Source organism: Ruditapes philippinarum, unplaced genomic scaffold, assembly GCF_026571515.1.
Source record: "Ruditapes philippinarum isolate M1 unplaced genomic scaffold, ASM2657151v2 ctg1860_1_1_1_1, whole genome shotgun sequence".
Lineage (NCBI taxonomy): Eukaryota > Metazoa > Mollusca > Bivalvia > Venerida > Veneridae > Ruditapes > Ruditapes philippinarum.
In genome coordinates, this window is record NW_026859177.1 from 74,154 (window position 1) to 90,167 (window position 16,014).

Sequence of the window (16,014 nt, forward strand, 5' to 3'; positions counted from 1 at the left end):
ATTGCTTCTAGGGGATCACTGTCTATTGAAAGTGCAATTGATAGTTCGACTGTGTTACTATTTATTCAAATACTCAAAACTACTTTCACTTTCGGTTTTAAACTAACAATGGACGAAATACTATCACGCATGTTGAACGAAACTTGGTTTGTAAAACCACTTAAGGATTGTCAGAAGGAGTGTTTGATGCATGTTTTGAGTAAAATTATGTAATGGCTATTTTGCCTACAGGGTATGGAAAAAGTTTAATTTTTCAACTGGCCTCATTTGCGTTTTGTTCTATCACTTCCGTATTCAAGCCGCCATGTAAAAAGTAGTGCGTTTCCATCATGCTTAGAGTGGTTTCACACAGGTCAAAATAACCTTTCATATTGCGATAATACCTTTCAATTTTATAGTTCAAATAACTCATGCGGTACAAGGATTTTTTTGTATCTTATTTTATCTGTAATGTTAGATTTTATAAAAGAGTTTAAACACTATACACATGAGCAATAATACATAAAAACCCGCAACTTTTTGTACCGGGAAGTTAAAATGAGTGTTTATGGGTTTTTTTTCCCAATGACCTGCGGTACTTAAGTAAATATTAAATCTTATTATCATGCAGTATCATTAAGTATTGAGAATTTCTTACGGAATGTTTCAATATAAAAAATGTTAGAAAAACAATCTCCATTGGAAGTTATAAAGGTTGAACAAAATGGTGTTACGTTTTTCGAATTGCCAGGAAATAAAAAGTTGCAGCGTACATTGAATAATCGGCGATATGCTCAGCAAAAAGGAGTTTTTAGTCACGATCATATTTTAACAACTTTAAAAAAACATCGGGGACTAATTATAGTGAACAGAAACATAGTACTAAGTCCCGACGACGAACTTTATATTTTACTTATCAATAAGCTTCACGGACGAAACATACCAGCATATTTTCTTGACAAACAGAGCGAAGTATTAGATGTTATTAAAGTCATTCAAGATATTTATCAAAATAGTTTAGAAGCGGATACAAAGGACTCACATATTAAGGAAACGACTTTCAACCAAAAATCAAGTACGTATATATACATGTATAAACCAGAAATAAGTCATAAAATTATGATGCATGTTTAAGTGGCTCAACTAAATACTTGTGTCAAAAGATGAAAACGAATTTTCATAATATTCAATAATGAGTATATATTTACGTATCTTTTTTTTAAACTCTAAACAGTGATATAAATTTTGGATTTTATTTGCTTTTTTATAGAACCATAATATTCAGACGGAAAATGGATTTATTAAGAACCATCAAATCACCACAAGTGGAATGTCATAATTTATGTTGTAAAAGTCTCTTCGATCTTAAAAACTTTCAAGTTTTATCCTTCATGTATAGGTTAAAGTTTATTAGCACGTATTTACAAAAATAAGTTTATTTTTGTAAATACGTACTTATAATTTTTAAGCGGCTTAGTGTTTTGAATTATTTATTTTTATAAACAGTCGATTTACTAGACTGATTAACACTTTGCCGATTTACCAAAGTAAATGTGTTACGATTCATTTTAAATACTGCGATCCTATTGGGTAAAAAATAATTTCAAACGCTAAATGTCTTTATTACACTTCTGTGCCGCTGTTTATGTGATATAATAATTTATTTTACAAACCTTAAGCTGACATAACTGTTAATATATGAAAACTAAATTTTGTTTACAGAGGGCAATAAATGACTAACTCAGTGTTTTAATTTCAGACTGCAAGGCCGTACCTGCAAGACAAAGTCATTCCACTAGTGTTGTGGACGTGTTTGAAATGTCAGCGTACCCACTTGATAACGCTGATTATTCCAAACCACTGTACCCATCCAGCGAAAGAAGCAATGTCGTCAAAGAAAGTAAGCCAATACAGGCGACAGACAGCGGGATAGACTCTGTAGACAGCTCTCTTTTAGCGACAAATTTTACGCCACAAAATAGACTAGGTCTTGCTTCACGCTTTCAAAGTACGGATTCGATAACATATGGTGGACCGTCCTCAGGCAATCCTAGTTTAGCTGTGTCTACAGATGGGTATTTATCTAGTCTGTACAGGCCCGGGAGAGAAAATATACATTTCAATGCTACTTCACGAGTAGATGATACTACATACATACCTAAACAACCGAAGTACCCCGACTATGTGTTACAGGCCACAAGATCTTCAAGTTTTCAGTCTCAAAAATGGGAAGTAAGCTGCAAACCGGAAATAAGAACCCTTGTAGCGTTCGGGTTCTTTTACACAGGTATTCCTACTTGTTTTAGATTGTAAAAAAAGTCATAAGCTCAGAAAACCTTAATATAGAGGCTTCTAATCAGTCATGATCATACATTTATTTTGTAGAAAGAAAATGCATTTTTAAATTCTTCGTCACGTTTAAAGTGGAAGAAAGTTTATGAATTTGTTAACTTGAGACAAGAAATAAAAAATCCATTATCATATTAACTATATTGACAGTAAGTGACGGTTGAAAAAAATGACTGAACTTAACAGGAAAAGAAATATTCTCCTTATATCCAAAATATCTATATCATTCTTATTTATAAACACACATTTCATACTAAATTTAGTTTCTTTGAGCCTGTCACACAGCATGTGCGATCGGCCATGAAGAGATAGTGACATTAAGAAGATAGAGTGTGCTTATTCATATACTAAGCACAATGGTATATGGTATTACAGTTTTATCGTATGTGTTCCTCAACGTTTTCCATCTTTCTCTATTCATTGACTAGTTCTTTTATTCCTGTTTCCGGTCGGTTTATTTAGGAACTGGCGATCTAGTAAGATGCTATCAATGTGGTATCGGTCTTAAAGACTGGGTCAGAGACGATGACGTTTTGGCAGAACATATCAAATATTCGTCCGCGTGTGACTTTCTCCGCCAGAAGCTTGGACAATCTGAAGTTGAGCGCCTAAAGGTTTGTAATTATTAATTTGTAAGGTTATGTAAGAAAAAAACTAAAGAGAGAAACTCAAAATGACCCCGTGTCGAGGGGTATCAGTATAAGTAATAGTTACGGATTATCTTTTCACGTGCAAAACAGAATGACATCCTTCAGGAAAACACGGAAGCTAGAATACATGATGTGCCCTGACCTATGTTTAGGCTCATTTAAACAATATTTTAGTCATGTATACCGACAGCAAGACTTGTAATAATATTGTTGATAAACGCCCACACGCACGCGCAGACAAACACGTAGTTATAATGTCTTAAAGGTTGCCCACCAACAAACAAAGTTTATCAGTAATAGTGGATTTTTGCTGTTAAGGATAGTATTCAAATAGAAGATGATGTGATCAGGAACTTAAAAAGATAAAATATAAGAAGACAAAGTCTTTATTTAACAATGCATACTTGTGATTAACAATAACGCCACAAGATTTGCGGAAACCAAACAATTTAGTGGGGTTCTTATAGCACAGTTTACAATGACAGTATACGATGAGAATACACTTTCATATTATTAAAAATATGAAACTGTATTTAAATCATATGCTCTCATTATTTACAGATAAAGTAATATTATATACAGTCGATAGAAACAAATATATTCTATATAGATAAAGACGAAACTTAAATTGGGATTTTCAAAATTTGATCGAGATAACGAGAATTCGAGAAAAGCGATTTCGAGATAACAATAGTTGACTGTACGAATACATGCCGTAAATGTATTCGGATGATGTTATGTCCTTGTATATATACTTGAGACTCGATTTGCTTTAAGTGGACTTTACCACTACAGGAACATTTAAGAGGTGGTTCCGCTACAATGTATAAGATTTCTTCCCCTTAATTATATTGAAAGTATTTAATAGCTATAGCCTTTTATTTAGTGCATTCGAGAAATGAGAAAATCCATATATTCGCAATTGTGAAACTGATGAAAAAGGAAAGAAAATGCAATGATTATACAGTTCTATCAAAGGCCTTCAGATTTAAACAAAATATGCAAGGGAGGGAAGTTATGATAATGATGATAATGAATTTTAATTTTATGATAATAAAGAAATATAACTAAATGTAATATGTAAATAATTCATATTTAAGATTCTCTGAATTGAAATCATTTATGTGAAATATAACGAAAAAGAAAAAATGACTTCCAATATATGGTTTCGTCTAATTTTCAGAACGCATTGACTTCTGACGGTGAGTTACTTTATAGTTTCATGGTCTATGAAATCCGAAAGTTTCTTTTTTCTTACTGATAAAAAATGACATTTGTTTCATCATTATAGCGAAAAACCTTACGAAAAATATTAAATCAGATAATTTAAAATTCTCGAGGTATAAGGTAGGTGATATAACTTTTTTTTTTCAAAAGAAAAAAAATATGCTAAAATCAGCAAATCATTGTTTAATTTAAACCCCCTGTAACTTCCTTGATATATTGACACGCCTCGAGTAAGTTTAATAAAAAAAATCAAATTTAAACAGTCATTTAATGACCTCTGATACAGGCTAAGTATTCAATATTTTGTTATATACTGAACGACTCATCATGTATTTGATTTCTAGAGCGAGTCTGAGGTATCGCTCAAGTCGAAGAAGAAGACTGGTTCACGTATTTCATGTTTTTTATTAACTTCTTCAGAAGATAACCAAAGTGACCAACCTACATGTAGCACGTATCAGATCCGCTCACCTAGGTATCAAACTATGGAAGCCAGGCTTGCTTCTTTTGAATCTTTTCCAAGCATCGGAATCAATCACCAAACCCTGGCTGTTGCGGGATTGTTTTTCACGGGCAACGGGGACCTTTGTCGCTGTTTTGCATGTGACGGTGGACTCAAAGACTGGAGTAATGGTGATGACCCGATACAGGAACATGCTACATACTTCCCCACATGTCCGTATATCAATCAACTTAAAGGAGCAGACTATGTTAAAACGATGCAAGAGAGAAGAGCACCTAGTGTTCCAACGGTAAGGATGTTTTACAATAAACAATTTATATGTGTATTTGTATGATAATCATAGCATATAACACGTAGTTTAAAGGCATATGAACACATGCAGTTTTAACAGTATTGCAAAGGTATGAAGCTTAAAGCAATGTAAAAAAGTTTAATACAATCTGTAATTTTAAAGTAAAGTGGTGTAAATAAAGCACTGTAAATAAAGTTTAATACAATCTGTAGTTTTGACAGTAGACTAAAGGGTTGTTAATAAAGCAATGCAATCAAATTTTATACAATTTGTAGTTTGAACGGTAGAGTAAATGTGTGTAAATAAAGGAATGCAATGAAGTTTAATATAATTTGTAGTTTTGACAGTAGAGTGAAGGGGTGTGAATAAAGCAATGTAATAAAGTTTAATACAATTTATAGTTTTAACAGTAGATTAAAGTGGTGTGAATAAAGGAATGTAATAAAGTTTAATACAATTTATAGTTTTAACAGTAGATTAAAGTGGTGTGAATAAAGGAATGTAATAAAGTTTAATACAATTTATAGTTTTAACAGTAGATTAAAGTGGTGTGAATAAAGGAATGTAATAAAGTTTAATACAATTTATAGTTTTAACAGTAGATTAAAGTAGTGTGAATAAAGGAATGTTATAAAGTTTAATACAATTTATAGTTTTAACAGTAGGTTAAAGGGGTGTGAATAAAGCAATGTAATAAAGTTAAATACAATTTGTAGTTTTAACAGTAGATTAAAGTAGTGTGAATAAAGGAATGTAATAAAGTTTAATACAATTTGTAGTTTTAACAGTAGATTAAAGTGGTGTGAATAAAGGAATGTAATAAAGTTTAATACAATTTGTAGTTTTGACAGTAGAGTGGAGGGGTGTGAATAAAGCAATGAAATAAAGTTTAATACAATTTATAGTTTTAACAGTAGAGTAAAGGGTTGTGAATGAAGGAATGTAATAAAGTTTAATACAATTTATAGATTTAACAGTAGATTAAAGTGGTGTGAATAAAGGAATGTAATAAAGTTAAATACAATTTGTAGTTTTAACAGTAGAGTGAAGGGGTGTAAATAAAGCAATGTAATAAAGTTTAATACAATTTATACTAGTAGTTTTAACAGTAGAGTAAAGGGTTGTGAATAAAGGAATGTAATAAAGTTGAATACAATTTATAGATTTAACAGTAGATTAAAGTGGTGTGAATAAAGGAATGTAATAAAGTTTAATACAATTTATAGTTTTTAACAGTAGAGAAAAGGGTTGTGGATAAAGCAATGTAAAAAAGTTTAATACAATTTATAGTTTTAACAGTAGGTTAAAGGGGTGTGAATAAAGCAATGTAATAAAGTTAAATACAATTTGTAGTTTTAACAGTAGAATAAAGTGGTGTGAATAAAGGAATGTAATAAAGTTTAATACAATTTGTAGTTTTAACAGTAGATTAAAGTGGTGTGAATAAAGGAATGTAATAAAGTTTAATACAATTTGTAGTTTTGACAGTAGAGTGAAGGGTTGTGAATAAAGGAATGTAATAAAGTTTAATACAATTTATAGATTTAACAGTAGATTAAAGTGGTGTGAATAAAGGAATGTAATAAAGTTTAATACAATTTGTAGTTTTAACAGTAGAGTGAAGGGGTGTAAATAAAGCAATGTAATAAAGTTTAATACAATTTATACTAGTAGTTTTAACAGTAGAGTAAAGGGTTGTGAATAAAGGAATGTAATATAGTTGAATACAATTTATAGATTTAACAGTAGATTAAAGTGGTGTGAAAAAGGAATGTAATAAAGTTTAATACAATTTATAGTTTTTAACTGTAGAGTAAATGGTTGTGGATAAAGCAATGAAATAAAGTTTAGTACAATTTATAGTTTTAACAGTAGATTAAAATGGTGTCAATTAAGGAATGTAATAAAGTTTAATACAATTTATAGTTTTAACAGTAGATTAAAATGGTGTCAATAAAGGAATGTAATGAAGTTTAATACAATTTGTAGTTTTAACAGTAGAGTAAAGGGTTGTGAATAAAGGAATGTAATAAAGTTTAATACAATTTGTAGTTTTAACAGTAGATTCAAGTGGTGTGAATAAAGGAACGTAATTAAGTTTAATACAATTGATAGTTTTAACAGTAGAGTAAATGTTTGTGGATAAAGCAATGTAATAAAGTTTAATACAATTTGTAGTTTTAACAGTAGAGTAAAGGGAAGTGTATAAAGCAATGTAATAAAGTTTAATACAATTTATAGTTTTAACAGTAGAGTAAAGGGTTGTGAATAAAGTGATGTAAAAAAATTAATACAATTTATAGTTTTAACAGTAGATTAAAGTGGTGTGAATAAAGAAATGTAATTAAGTTTAATACAATTTATAGTTTTAAAAGTAGAGTGAAGGGGTGTGAATAAAGCAATGTAATAAAGATTATACAATCAATAGTTTTAACAGTAGAGAAAAGGGTTGTGAATAAAGCAATGTAAAAAAGTTTAATACAATTTATAGCTTATAGGGAAGTAAAGGGTTGTGAATAAAGCAATGTAATAAAGTTTAATACAATGTGTAGTTTTAACAGTAGATTAAAGTGGTGTGAATATAGGAATGTAATAAAGTTTTATACAATATATAGTTTTAACAGTAGAGTAAAGGGTTGTGAATAAAGTAATGTAATAAAGTTTAATACAATTTATAGTTTTAACAGTAGAGTGAAGGGTTGTGAATAAAGCAATGTAATAAAGTTTAATACAATTTATAGATTTAACAGTAGAGTAAAGGGTTGTGAATAAAGCAATGTAATAAAGTTTAATACAATTTATAGTTTTAACAGTAGATTCTAGTGGTGTGAATAAAGGAATGTAATTAAGTTTAATACAATTGATAGTTTTAACAGTAGAGTAAAGGGTTGTGAATAAAGCAATGAAATAAAGTTTAAAGCAATTTATAGTTTTAACAGTAGATAAAAGTGGTTTGAATAAAGCAATGTAATAAAGTTTAATACAATTTGTAGTTTAAACAGTAGAGTGAAGGGGTGTGAATAAAGCAATGAAATAAAGTTTAATACAATTTATAGTTTTAACAGTAGAGTAAAGGTTTGTAAATAAAGTAATGTAAAAAAGTTTAATACAATTTACAGTTTTAACAGAAGATTAAAGTGGTGTGAATAAAGGAATGTAATAAAGTTTAATACATTATAGTTTTAACAGTAGATTAAAGTGGTGTGAATAAAGGAATGAAATAAAGTTTAATACAATTTACAGTTTTAACAGTAGATTAAAGTGGTGTGAATAAAGGAATGTAATAAAATTTAATACATTTATAGTTTTAACAGTAGATTAAAGTGTAGTGAATAAAGGAATGAAATAAAGTTAAATACAATTTATAGTTTTAGCAGTAGATTAAAGTGTAGTGAATAAAGGAATGAAATAAAGTTAAATACAATTTATAGTTTTAGCAGTAGATTAAAGGGTTGTGAATAAAGGAATGAAATAAAGTTTAATACAATTTATAGTTTTAGCAGTAGATTAAAGTGTAGTGAATAAAGGAATGAAATAAAGTTAAATACAATTTATAGTTTTAGCAGTAGATTAAAGGGTTGTGAATAAAGGAATGTTATAAAGTTTAATACAATTTGTAGTTTTAACAGTAGAGTATAGTATTGTAAATAAAGCAATGTAATAAAGATTAATGCAATTTGTTATTTTACAGAAGAGTAAACGGGTGTTAATAAAGCAATGTAATAAAGTTTAATACAATTTGTAGTTGTAACACTAGAGTAAAGGGGTGTTATTTAATTAAACTTTTTACAATTTGTATACAATCAATTTTTTTAATCTTTCCTGTAATACTGTCTTTCAAGTAAGTTTGTAAATTACCGGTTTTTATATGCAATGATATGATTGAATATATACTTCCCTGTAGTCCATTTCGGTTATTGCCAAATTAAATGTTTATAATTATTTGAATGACAATATTTCGAAAGTATTGCATATCAAAACATTCAACCAATATTGACCTTAGAGTTACACCAGGTAGTACTTAAACCGAAGACAGGTAATACACAACATAATTCGAGCTTTTCCTTATATGACGCGTTAAAAATATTTAATGTCAACATGTAAACAATGAAAATAACCTGTCTGTATGTTCCCAATAGGGAAGTTATTCATTTATTTGGAAAGAAATTATAAATGGGGTATGATTTCACTTGGCATGAGATCACTTTTGAAGGCAGCGCATTTCGATGTAATGTTTGTATTTCTTTGAAACTCCTCCTCTGGCATTTTGTCCGCTAAAGAATTAGAAAAAAACCTACTCGCATTATAAACGTATAACTGCATTTTACCGAAAACATTTCTTTTATTAGTCAATAATAACATTCCTTTTATTAGTCAATAGTAAGTCGCAACGTTAATTACCGAATTGAACCTTTCTGTGTATCTCTGCTATCTACCGAAAAATCGGATGATCGACAACAAAAATATATCAATCGACCGATCCTTCCGTTTCAAAAGTATAATATTTGTTATCTATTATTTTCTGCCTAAAATCATGGATACATTTATTACTTTTGTACTATTTCCTATCACTAAAACTTAAATATATCCTAATTTGGTTCTTCACAGTTACTTAAGGATAAAATATCAATTCTTTATTTTCAGTAGCAAAACCAAGTTAAAAATGTTTCCATTTAGCTTTAAACGACCGGATTGTATTGTTAAACGAATACAATTAAAATCCATTAATTAAATGTTATCTAATGATAAATCTTAATAACATAAACTATGGCACAGAGTTGTAGAAAAATAGAGAAAATATATCCTTAAAGAAAGTACAAAACAGCAAAATTGAAAATGTTGCAGGTAAGGCTCGGTTTGATTGTGCCTGTTCATGGACGGTACTGTCAAGTGCAAACTACCGTCCATGCACCCTTCAGAATCGGCTTAAGAAGAATATAACATTTAAACATGAAAAATGACGAAATAACAAAAGCATTTAATAAATACAATAATACAATAGTGTAATAACTGCAGCGTGACGCCATTTCAGCTATACAAACATAGCGTAAATGTGCGTTAATTTAAATCGTTAAATAAATCAAGAATTAAACCAACAAAAGTTCAAGTTTCTCTATGATGCATATAATTCTAGGTGTCGTCAGGACAAGTGTCGAGAACTCAAGAGAAAAACCAAATCGCAAAACCAAAGGTAAATCAACATCATGCTTGCAGTCAAGGGTCACCCAATGATGTAACATCTCAAATAACTCATGCGTTTGCTGGATTGTCATCTGCAAATACAAGTAAGTGCCAATTATTGGACATATTTAAAAAGGTGTTCATATGTTTCCCCGTATATGTGACAGTGGAACTTTTCAGATTATCATATGAATTTAATGCAAAAACAACGTAGTTTTCAAAAATCGAACAATTTCTGTATACAAGGAGAATTATTACTGCCATTCTTTAGCTGAAAGTCACCATAACAAAGCTTAGAAATTGGAGAGCAAGACCAGATATACATCATAATCATTTGAAGTTCAGTTAAAGTGGATTGGTCTATAATTGAAGGTCTGTTATACCATAAATAATCATGCTGATATAGTATCATAGCAACAAAGCTAAAGCTACAGCTAAACATGATAATAAAAATAGTATGTATATTAAAAGCACACTATGCCTCATAAATCCTATTTTTCAATTCTTTATAACTGTTAAACATGGAATAAATAATGTTTTAATAGTGGATTTAAAGTTTGATAGATGTTAACAACCGAAGAAATAGCACTGAACAGCCCTATAGGGATGTATTGTAAAGGTAGCAAAATGTAAACAAAGTAGTATTTTGACTTCCATACAAAATACTAATTCATTTAAATTATATCAATTGACATAGAGCAACAGAAGCAAAACAGTAGTTCATCTATATGACAAACATGATACAAAAGAATAAAATGTTTTAAAGAAATTAAAATGATAGCATATCTAAAGCATTATGGGTCTTTAATAAGAAAAAAATTCCATGACCTTTTGCATTAGAATACAATATTACTTCACCACCAAGACAAGATATTAAAACAACATCCAATTCTTCAAAATAAAGTATAAAATAAGGCGACTAAAAACATTGTAGGAAAATGACCCCGCTTTTTGACATCAGAGGGCTGGTAAGGCAGTCACTGCTGTGCTAACATCTGATTGGTTTACAAATGACATGCAAATGGAAAACTGATAAAAAAAATGTGATACAAAGAAACAATTAAATAATACTTATTTAAAATTATTTTTCTTGGAATTTTGTTATGAAAATATAGCTAAACGATTTACTTGTACTTCTTTTTTTTCAGATATAAAAGAAATGCTAGAAGAGAACCAGCGTTTGTCAGAGATTGTACATTGCAAACTCTGTGTCACAGGGGAACCAGATATTCTATTTTTACCATGTGCACATCATAAAATATGTCATAAATGTTCTGAAAATCTCACACATTGCCCTATCTGTAGAAAACAAATCAAACAAAAAGTGAAAACATATAGGTCTTAAAGTGAATTGATCTATAATGGAAGGTCTGTAATACAATAAGTGCAATAAATAATTACCTCGATAATATTGGAGTATCAAACAATAAACCACAAATTAAGTATATATGTTTGTTGTTGGCACGTGTGACATACACGATCCGATATAACATATCAATATAGAAGACAACCGAGGTTTTACGCATGCGTAAAATGGCTGCAAAGGAATGGTCAGCTGTGCAGAAGAACCGAATAACATGCTACCTAGAAAGATCTGGACAGTTGTTGAAAATTAAAGGGAAAGCGTTACGACACGAAAATTCCATTACGTTCATTTAAATTTAAAATTGTCATGAAGTGTAAAGTTGATATATGTGAATGTTTTTATGTACTTGTATTTTTTACTGAGGCCTCGCAAAATATATCACTTCATTCCGCAGTTAAGCATATCATGTAAGACTCGGCTGTGCAGCCGAATAATAAAATGCTCTAGAACAAAATATTATCATTCATCATGTAAATGCCCATACTTAATAACATTTGTTCTCCTGAAATATCTTATAATAATAACAAAATGATACATTACTACTTTTTTTTAAAATGATACATTACTATTTTTTTTTATCAATATCTGGAATTCTATTAAATAAAATGTGCCAAATGTAGACAATCTACTTTAAGAATAATTTTATTATGCTTCTTATATATTTTATCATGACTCAGAAACCAATTCAATATATTTCTCAATATAACTTAATGAGATTTGTGCTAATTCCCATACTTGAGATAATATTTTGTATATGTTTTTTGTAAAACTAAACATGTCCGACATATACTTACTAGATACGTTTATTTTCTCTCAGACTTAAAGTAGAAACTGTTAGATGGTCAAGAGATAGAGTGGATATGAATAATAGATAGTGTAGACACTGTAATATCATTGAAGATGAATATCATTTTGTAATATGTTGCTCTAAATATAATGCCCCGAGACCACAATATTATATAAATAAACCCAGAATTGTTGAAATGTCAGAATGAACATGTTATATTTAATTTATGACTACATTTGTAAATTTTCAAAATCAGAAAATAATGAAACATTGTATCAAAAGTAATCATATGTCTTCTCCCAATACAATACATTACTGTATATACAGACATACGTTTTTACAGGAGTTTTTATGTCCCTTTGTGTTTATCCTCTTTTGTAAATAGTATTGTTCTAAAAATGTAAAGAAATTGCCTGTTTCAAAGCTTATTTTGTAAAAAAAATAGGATAGTTTTAAAAATGTATAGTCTTTTTTTAAAGCTTGTTGTTGTATAAGAATGTTTATTACGCATGAAATAGTTTGCCATTGATGCCATTGATGTCATGTGACACATGTAATTGTATATATTGTAAATGTGTTGACCCATGGACTTCTCCAGATCCCTCCCGAGGCGTGCACGTCGCGGAGAAGGCACACGCCAGGTCAAGGCAAAGTCACCTCAAGTACCAGAGACGATTGGTTGACCTGTCGTGACTAACTCGGGAGGGTGGCTCTAACAAGAGCCGTTTTTGTTATGTTGCCGTCAGGAAACGCGATGCCTATTGTCGTATATCCACTCACCACCAACAAAAGAAGAATAGGCTATGAAAAGACGTCCCCGATGTGACTTCTACAGTGGACCGACATGGACGCTGATAATCTCGGACATATAGTTAATTTCGGCGCAGAGTATAAATAAAACTTTATACTAATACTACTACTAATTCTAATACTACTACTAATCATGGACCAATCTGGCCTACTGGCTTTGTGAGATTTAACCAATAAAACCATTAAAAACTTACCAGTTTAAAAGAGAATTGAACAAGTAATGTTCACCAAGTTTATGTACGGTGCCTCGCTTTGTACCTTATCGTTGGTCATGTGTGACTGGATCATATCATGGCTGAGTTCAGTGAAAGTCATCTGACCTTGTTGATGTTATTGTAAGAAATTCAAATTTAATGTTTTAGGTATTTGAACTTCAGTGGAGTTCCTTTAAGAAATGTCTGTTTGTTTTGTTTGTTAAATCATGCAATTCCATGATATACTCCACTATATGTTTTTTCGTTTCATTTATTTTCGTTCTGTTCTGATAGAACAACAATAATGTCATCTGTGATTGTATGTTGCAATTATTTATTATGATAGTTCTAAAATGTGTGATATTAGTATTTTATATGTCTTTATGTGTTATAAATTGTCTCTATAATAAATAGATATGACTTCTGATTAATTATTTTGCTTCTTTGACTTATTTGTATACATTTTTGCTTATCTTTTTTATATGGAACACATATAATATGGCGATTATGACCATTGCATAATGTGATAAAATAAATAAAAATGGAACCCTAAAGAATGTTCAAAACGACAAAAATTGAAAATGTTGCAGATTCGGATTGCCAGAACCTGTTCAAGAACGGTAAACGTAAATGCAGGCTCATACGCCACCGAGCAACGGCTTATTAAGCGGAATTCAATATTTAGCATGAAATGGTACTCCTCTTTTAATTTGAAAACATTTGAAGATGTGTTCATGCGGCGGTCATCAAAGAACCTTCAATATGTCACGTCAGTGCCATTCCATAAAAAGCGGCGTATGGTCCCAAAATAAAAGAAAGGCGTGTGCCCCGAAAGAGAAAAAAATTGCCAAAATAAAAAATAAAAAGGAGTTTTGAAAGAGGATCAGAGGTTAGTAAGCCTGCATATCACTGACAAGGTGTCAAAAGACAAAAAAGCTTGCAACACTTCACTAGATTTATGAAACATTATTAAACCGTCTGAATGTTTCAATCGTCAATGTAAATGATGCACACGTCAATGTAAATGATTCAAACGTCAATGTAAATGATTTAAACGCCAATTTAAATGATTTAAACGTCAATTTAAATTATTCAAACGTCAATTTGAATGATTCAAACGTCAATGTAAATGATTCAAAAACCATTGTTTATGATGTAAGTGTCAATGTAAATGATTCAAACGTCAATGTAAATGTTTCAATCGTCAATGTAAATGATGCACACGTCAATGCAAATGATTCAAACGTCAATGTAAATGATTTAAACGTCAATTTAAATGATTTAAACGTCAATTTAAATTTTATCCTGTCACTTGTATCAATTTCGGCCCGATAACAAGGTGCCGTATATTTTTACTGATCTACGGCACTTGATCACGTGGTATGCATGTTTGCCGGACTACTTTTCAAGAAAAAATTAAATCTTCTGTGTGTAAAATAACGAATTTTGGAAACGTTGATAAAACTTTGTTTGTTTATTTTATTTCACTCTATAATTTTTCAAGCGAAATAAAAAATATTAAAAGTGAAATAAATGTAAAACTTAACTCGTTTGCGATATTAAAATAGCGTACTTGATTTTATTGTTTTGCACGTGCTGTTTTGCGCTACATTGTGACGTCACGTAAACAATTCTTTAAACGTCTGTACAGCGTTAACGACTGAATAAAAGATATTGGTGTTCGAATTCATTTTCTTAGTTAGACCATTTTCTTTCATTCTAGATAGTTTTCACAACAAAATTCGACAAAAAATTGTTTTTATTTATCACATTTTCAAACAAAATGGCGCCCTCAATGTGAAAATACACAGGGAGATAATAAGAACGGCGAGTGCATTGTTGTAGAATAATGCACGCTTCGGTCCTTTTTTGTTTATATAGAAACATATACGATAGTGTGATTAAAGGTAGTTTTTCCTAATAAAATTCTTTAAAAAAAAAACGGTGACAGGATAAATAGAATAATAGATTGGTGCCGTGGATGGAGAAAGTTTATCTGGCTCTGCTCCGGAATTTATTGGGTTCGCCTTCGGCTCACCCAATAAATTCCTCCGCCTCGCCAGATAAACGTTCTCCATCCACGGCACCAACCTATTATTCTCTATATTCAAACGTCAATTTGAATGATTCAAACGTCAATGTAAATGATTCAAAAACAAATGTTTATGATGCAAGTGTCAATGTAAATGATTTCAACGTCAATGTAAATGATTCAAACGTCAATCTAAATAATTCAAACGTCAATGTGAATGATGAAAACGTCAATGTAAATTATTCAAACGTCACTGTAAATTTTTCAAACGCCAATGTAAATGATTCAAACGTCAATGTAAGTGATTCAAACGTCAATGTTAATGATTCAAACGTCAATGTAAATGATTTAAACGTCAATGTAAATGATTCAAACATGAATGTAAATGATTCAAACGTCAATGTGAATGATCCAAACGTCAATGTAAATTATTCAAACGTCACTGTAAATTTTTCAAACGCCAATGTAAATGATTCAAACGCCAATGTAAATGATTCAAACGTCAATTTAAGTGATTCAAACGTCAATGTAAATGATTCAAACGTCAATGTAAATTATTCTTACGTCAATGTAAATGATTCAAACGTCAATGTAAATGATTCAAACGTCAACGTAAATGACTCAAACGCAAATTTAAATGATTCAAACGTCAATGTAAGTGATTCAAACGTCAATGTAAATTAT

General features: G+C 30.2%; 1 protein-coding gene and 1 long non-coding RNA gene across 2 annotated transcripts; both read left to right on the forward strand.

Annotated features, from left to right (window-relative positions):
- The first annotated feature begins 122 nt into the window (after positions 1-122).
- LOC132755530 (uncharacterized) lies at positions 123-10,355 on the forward strand. The gene is made up of 6 exons (XM_060746405.1): positions 123-1,054; positions 1,739-2,266; positions 2,791-2,942; positions 4,162-4,180; positions 4,626-4,957; positions 10,095-10,355. The coding sequence occupies exons 1-6, from the start codon at positions 658-660 to the stop codon at positions 10,353-10,355; spliced, it is 1,689 nt and encodes a 562-aa protein (XP_060602388.1). The 5' UTR covers positions 123-657.
- Positions 10,356-10,561: 206 nt separating this feature from the next.
- On the forward strand, positions 10,562-13,732 carry LOC132755533 (uncharacterized). The gene is made up of 2 exons (XR_009629227.1): positions 10,562-10,596; positions 11,290-13,732. It is a non-coding gene; the product is annotated as an uncharacterized LOC132755533 (long non-coding RNA).
- The last annotated feature ends 2,282 nt before the right edge of the window (positions 13,733-16,014 follow it).

Bases quoted from the DNA above. Each gene is read 5' to 3' on its own strand.
- LOC132755530 (XM_060746405.1), top strand. From the start codon at position 658: ATGTTAGAAAAACAATCTCCATTGGAAGTTATAAAGGTTGAACAAAAT. The intron at 1,055-1,738 runs GTACGTATATAT...TTTTAATTTCAG, and splicing joins GACTTTCAACCAAAAATCAA to ACTGCAAGGCCGTACCTGCA. The intron at 2,267-2,790 runs GTATTCCTACTT...CGGTTTATTTAG, and splicing joins GTTCGGGTTCTTTTACACAG to GAACTGGCGATCTAGTAAGA.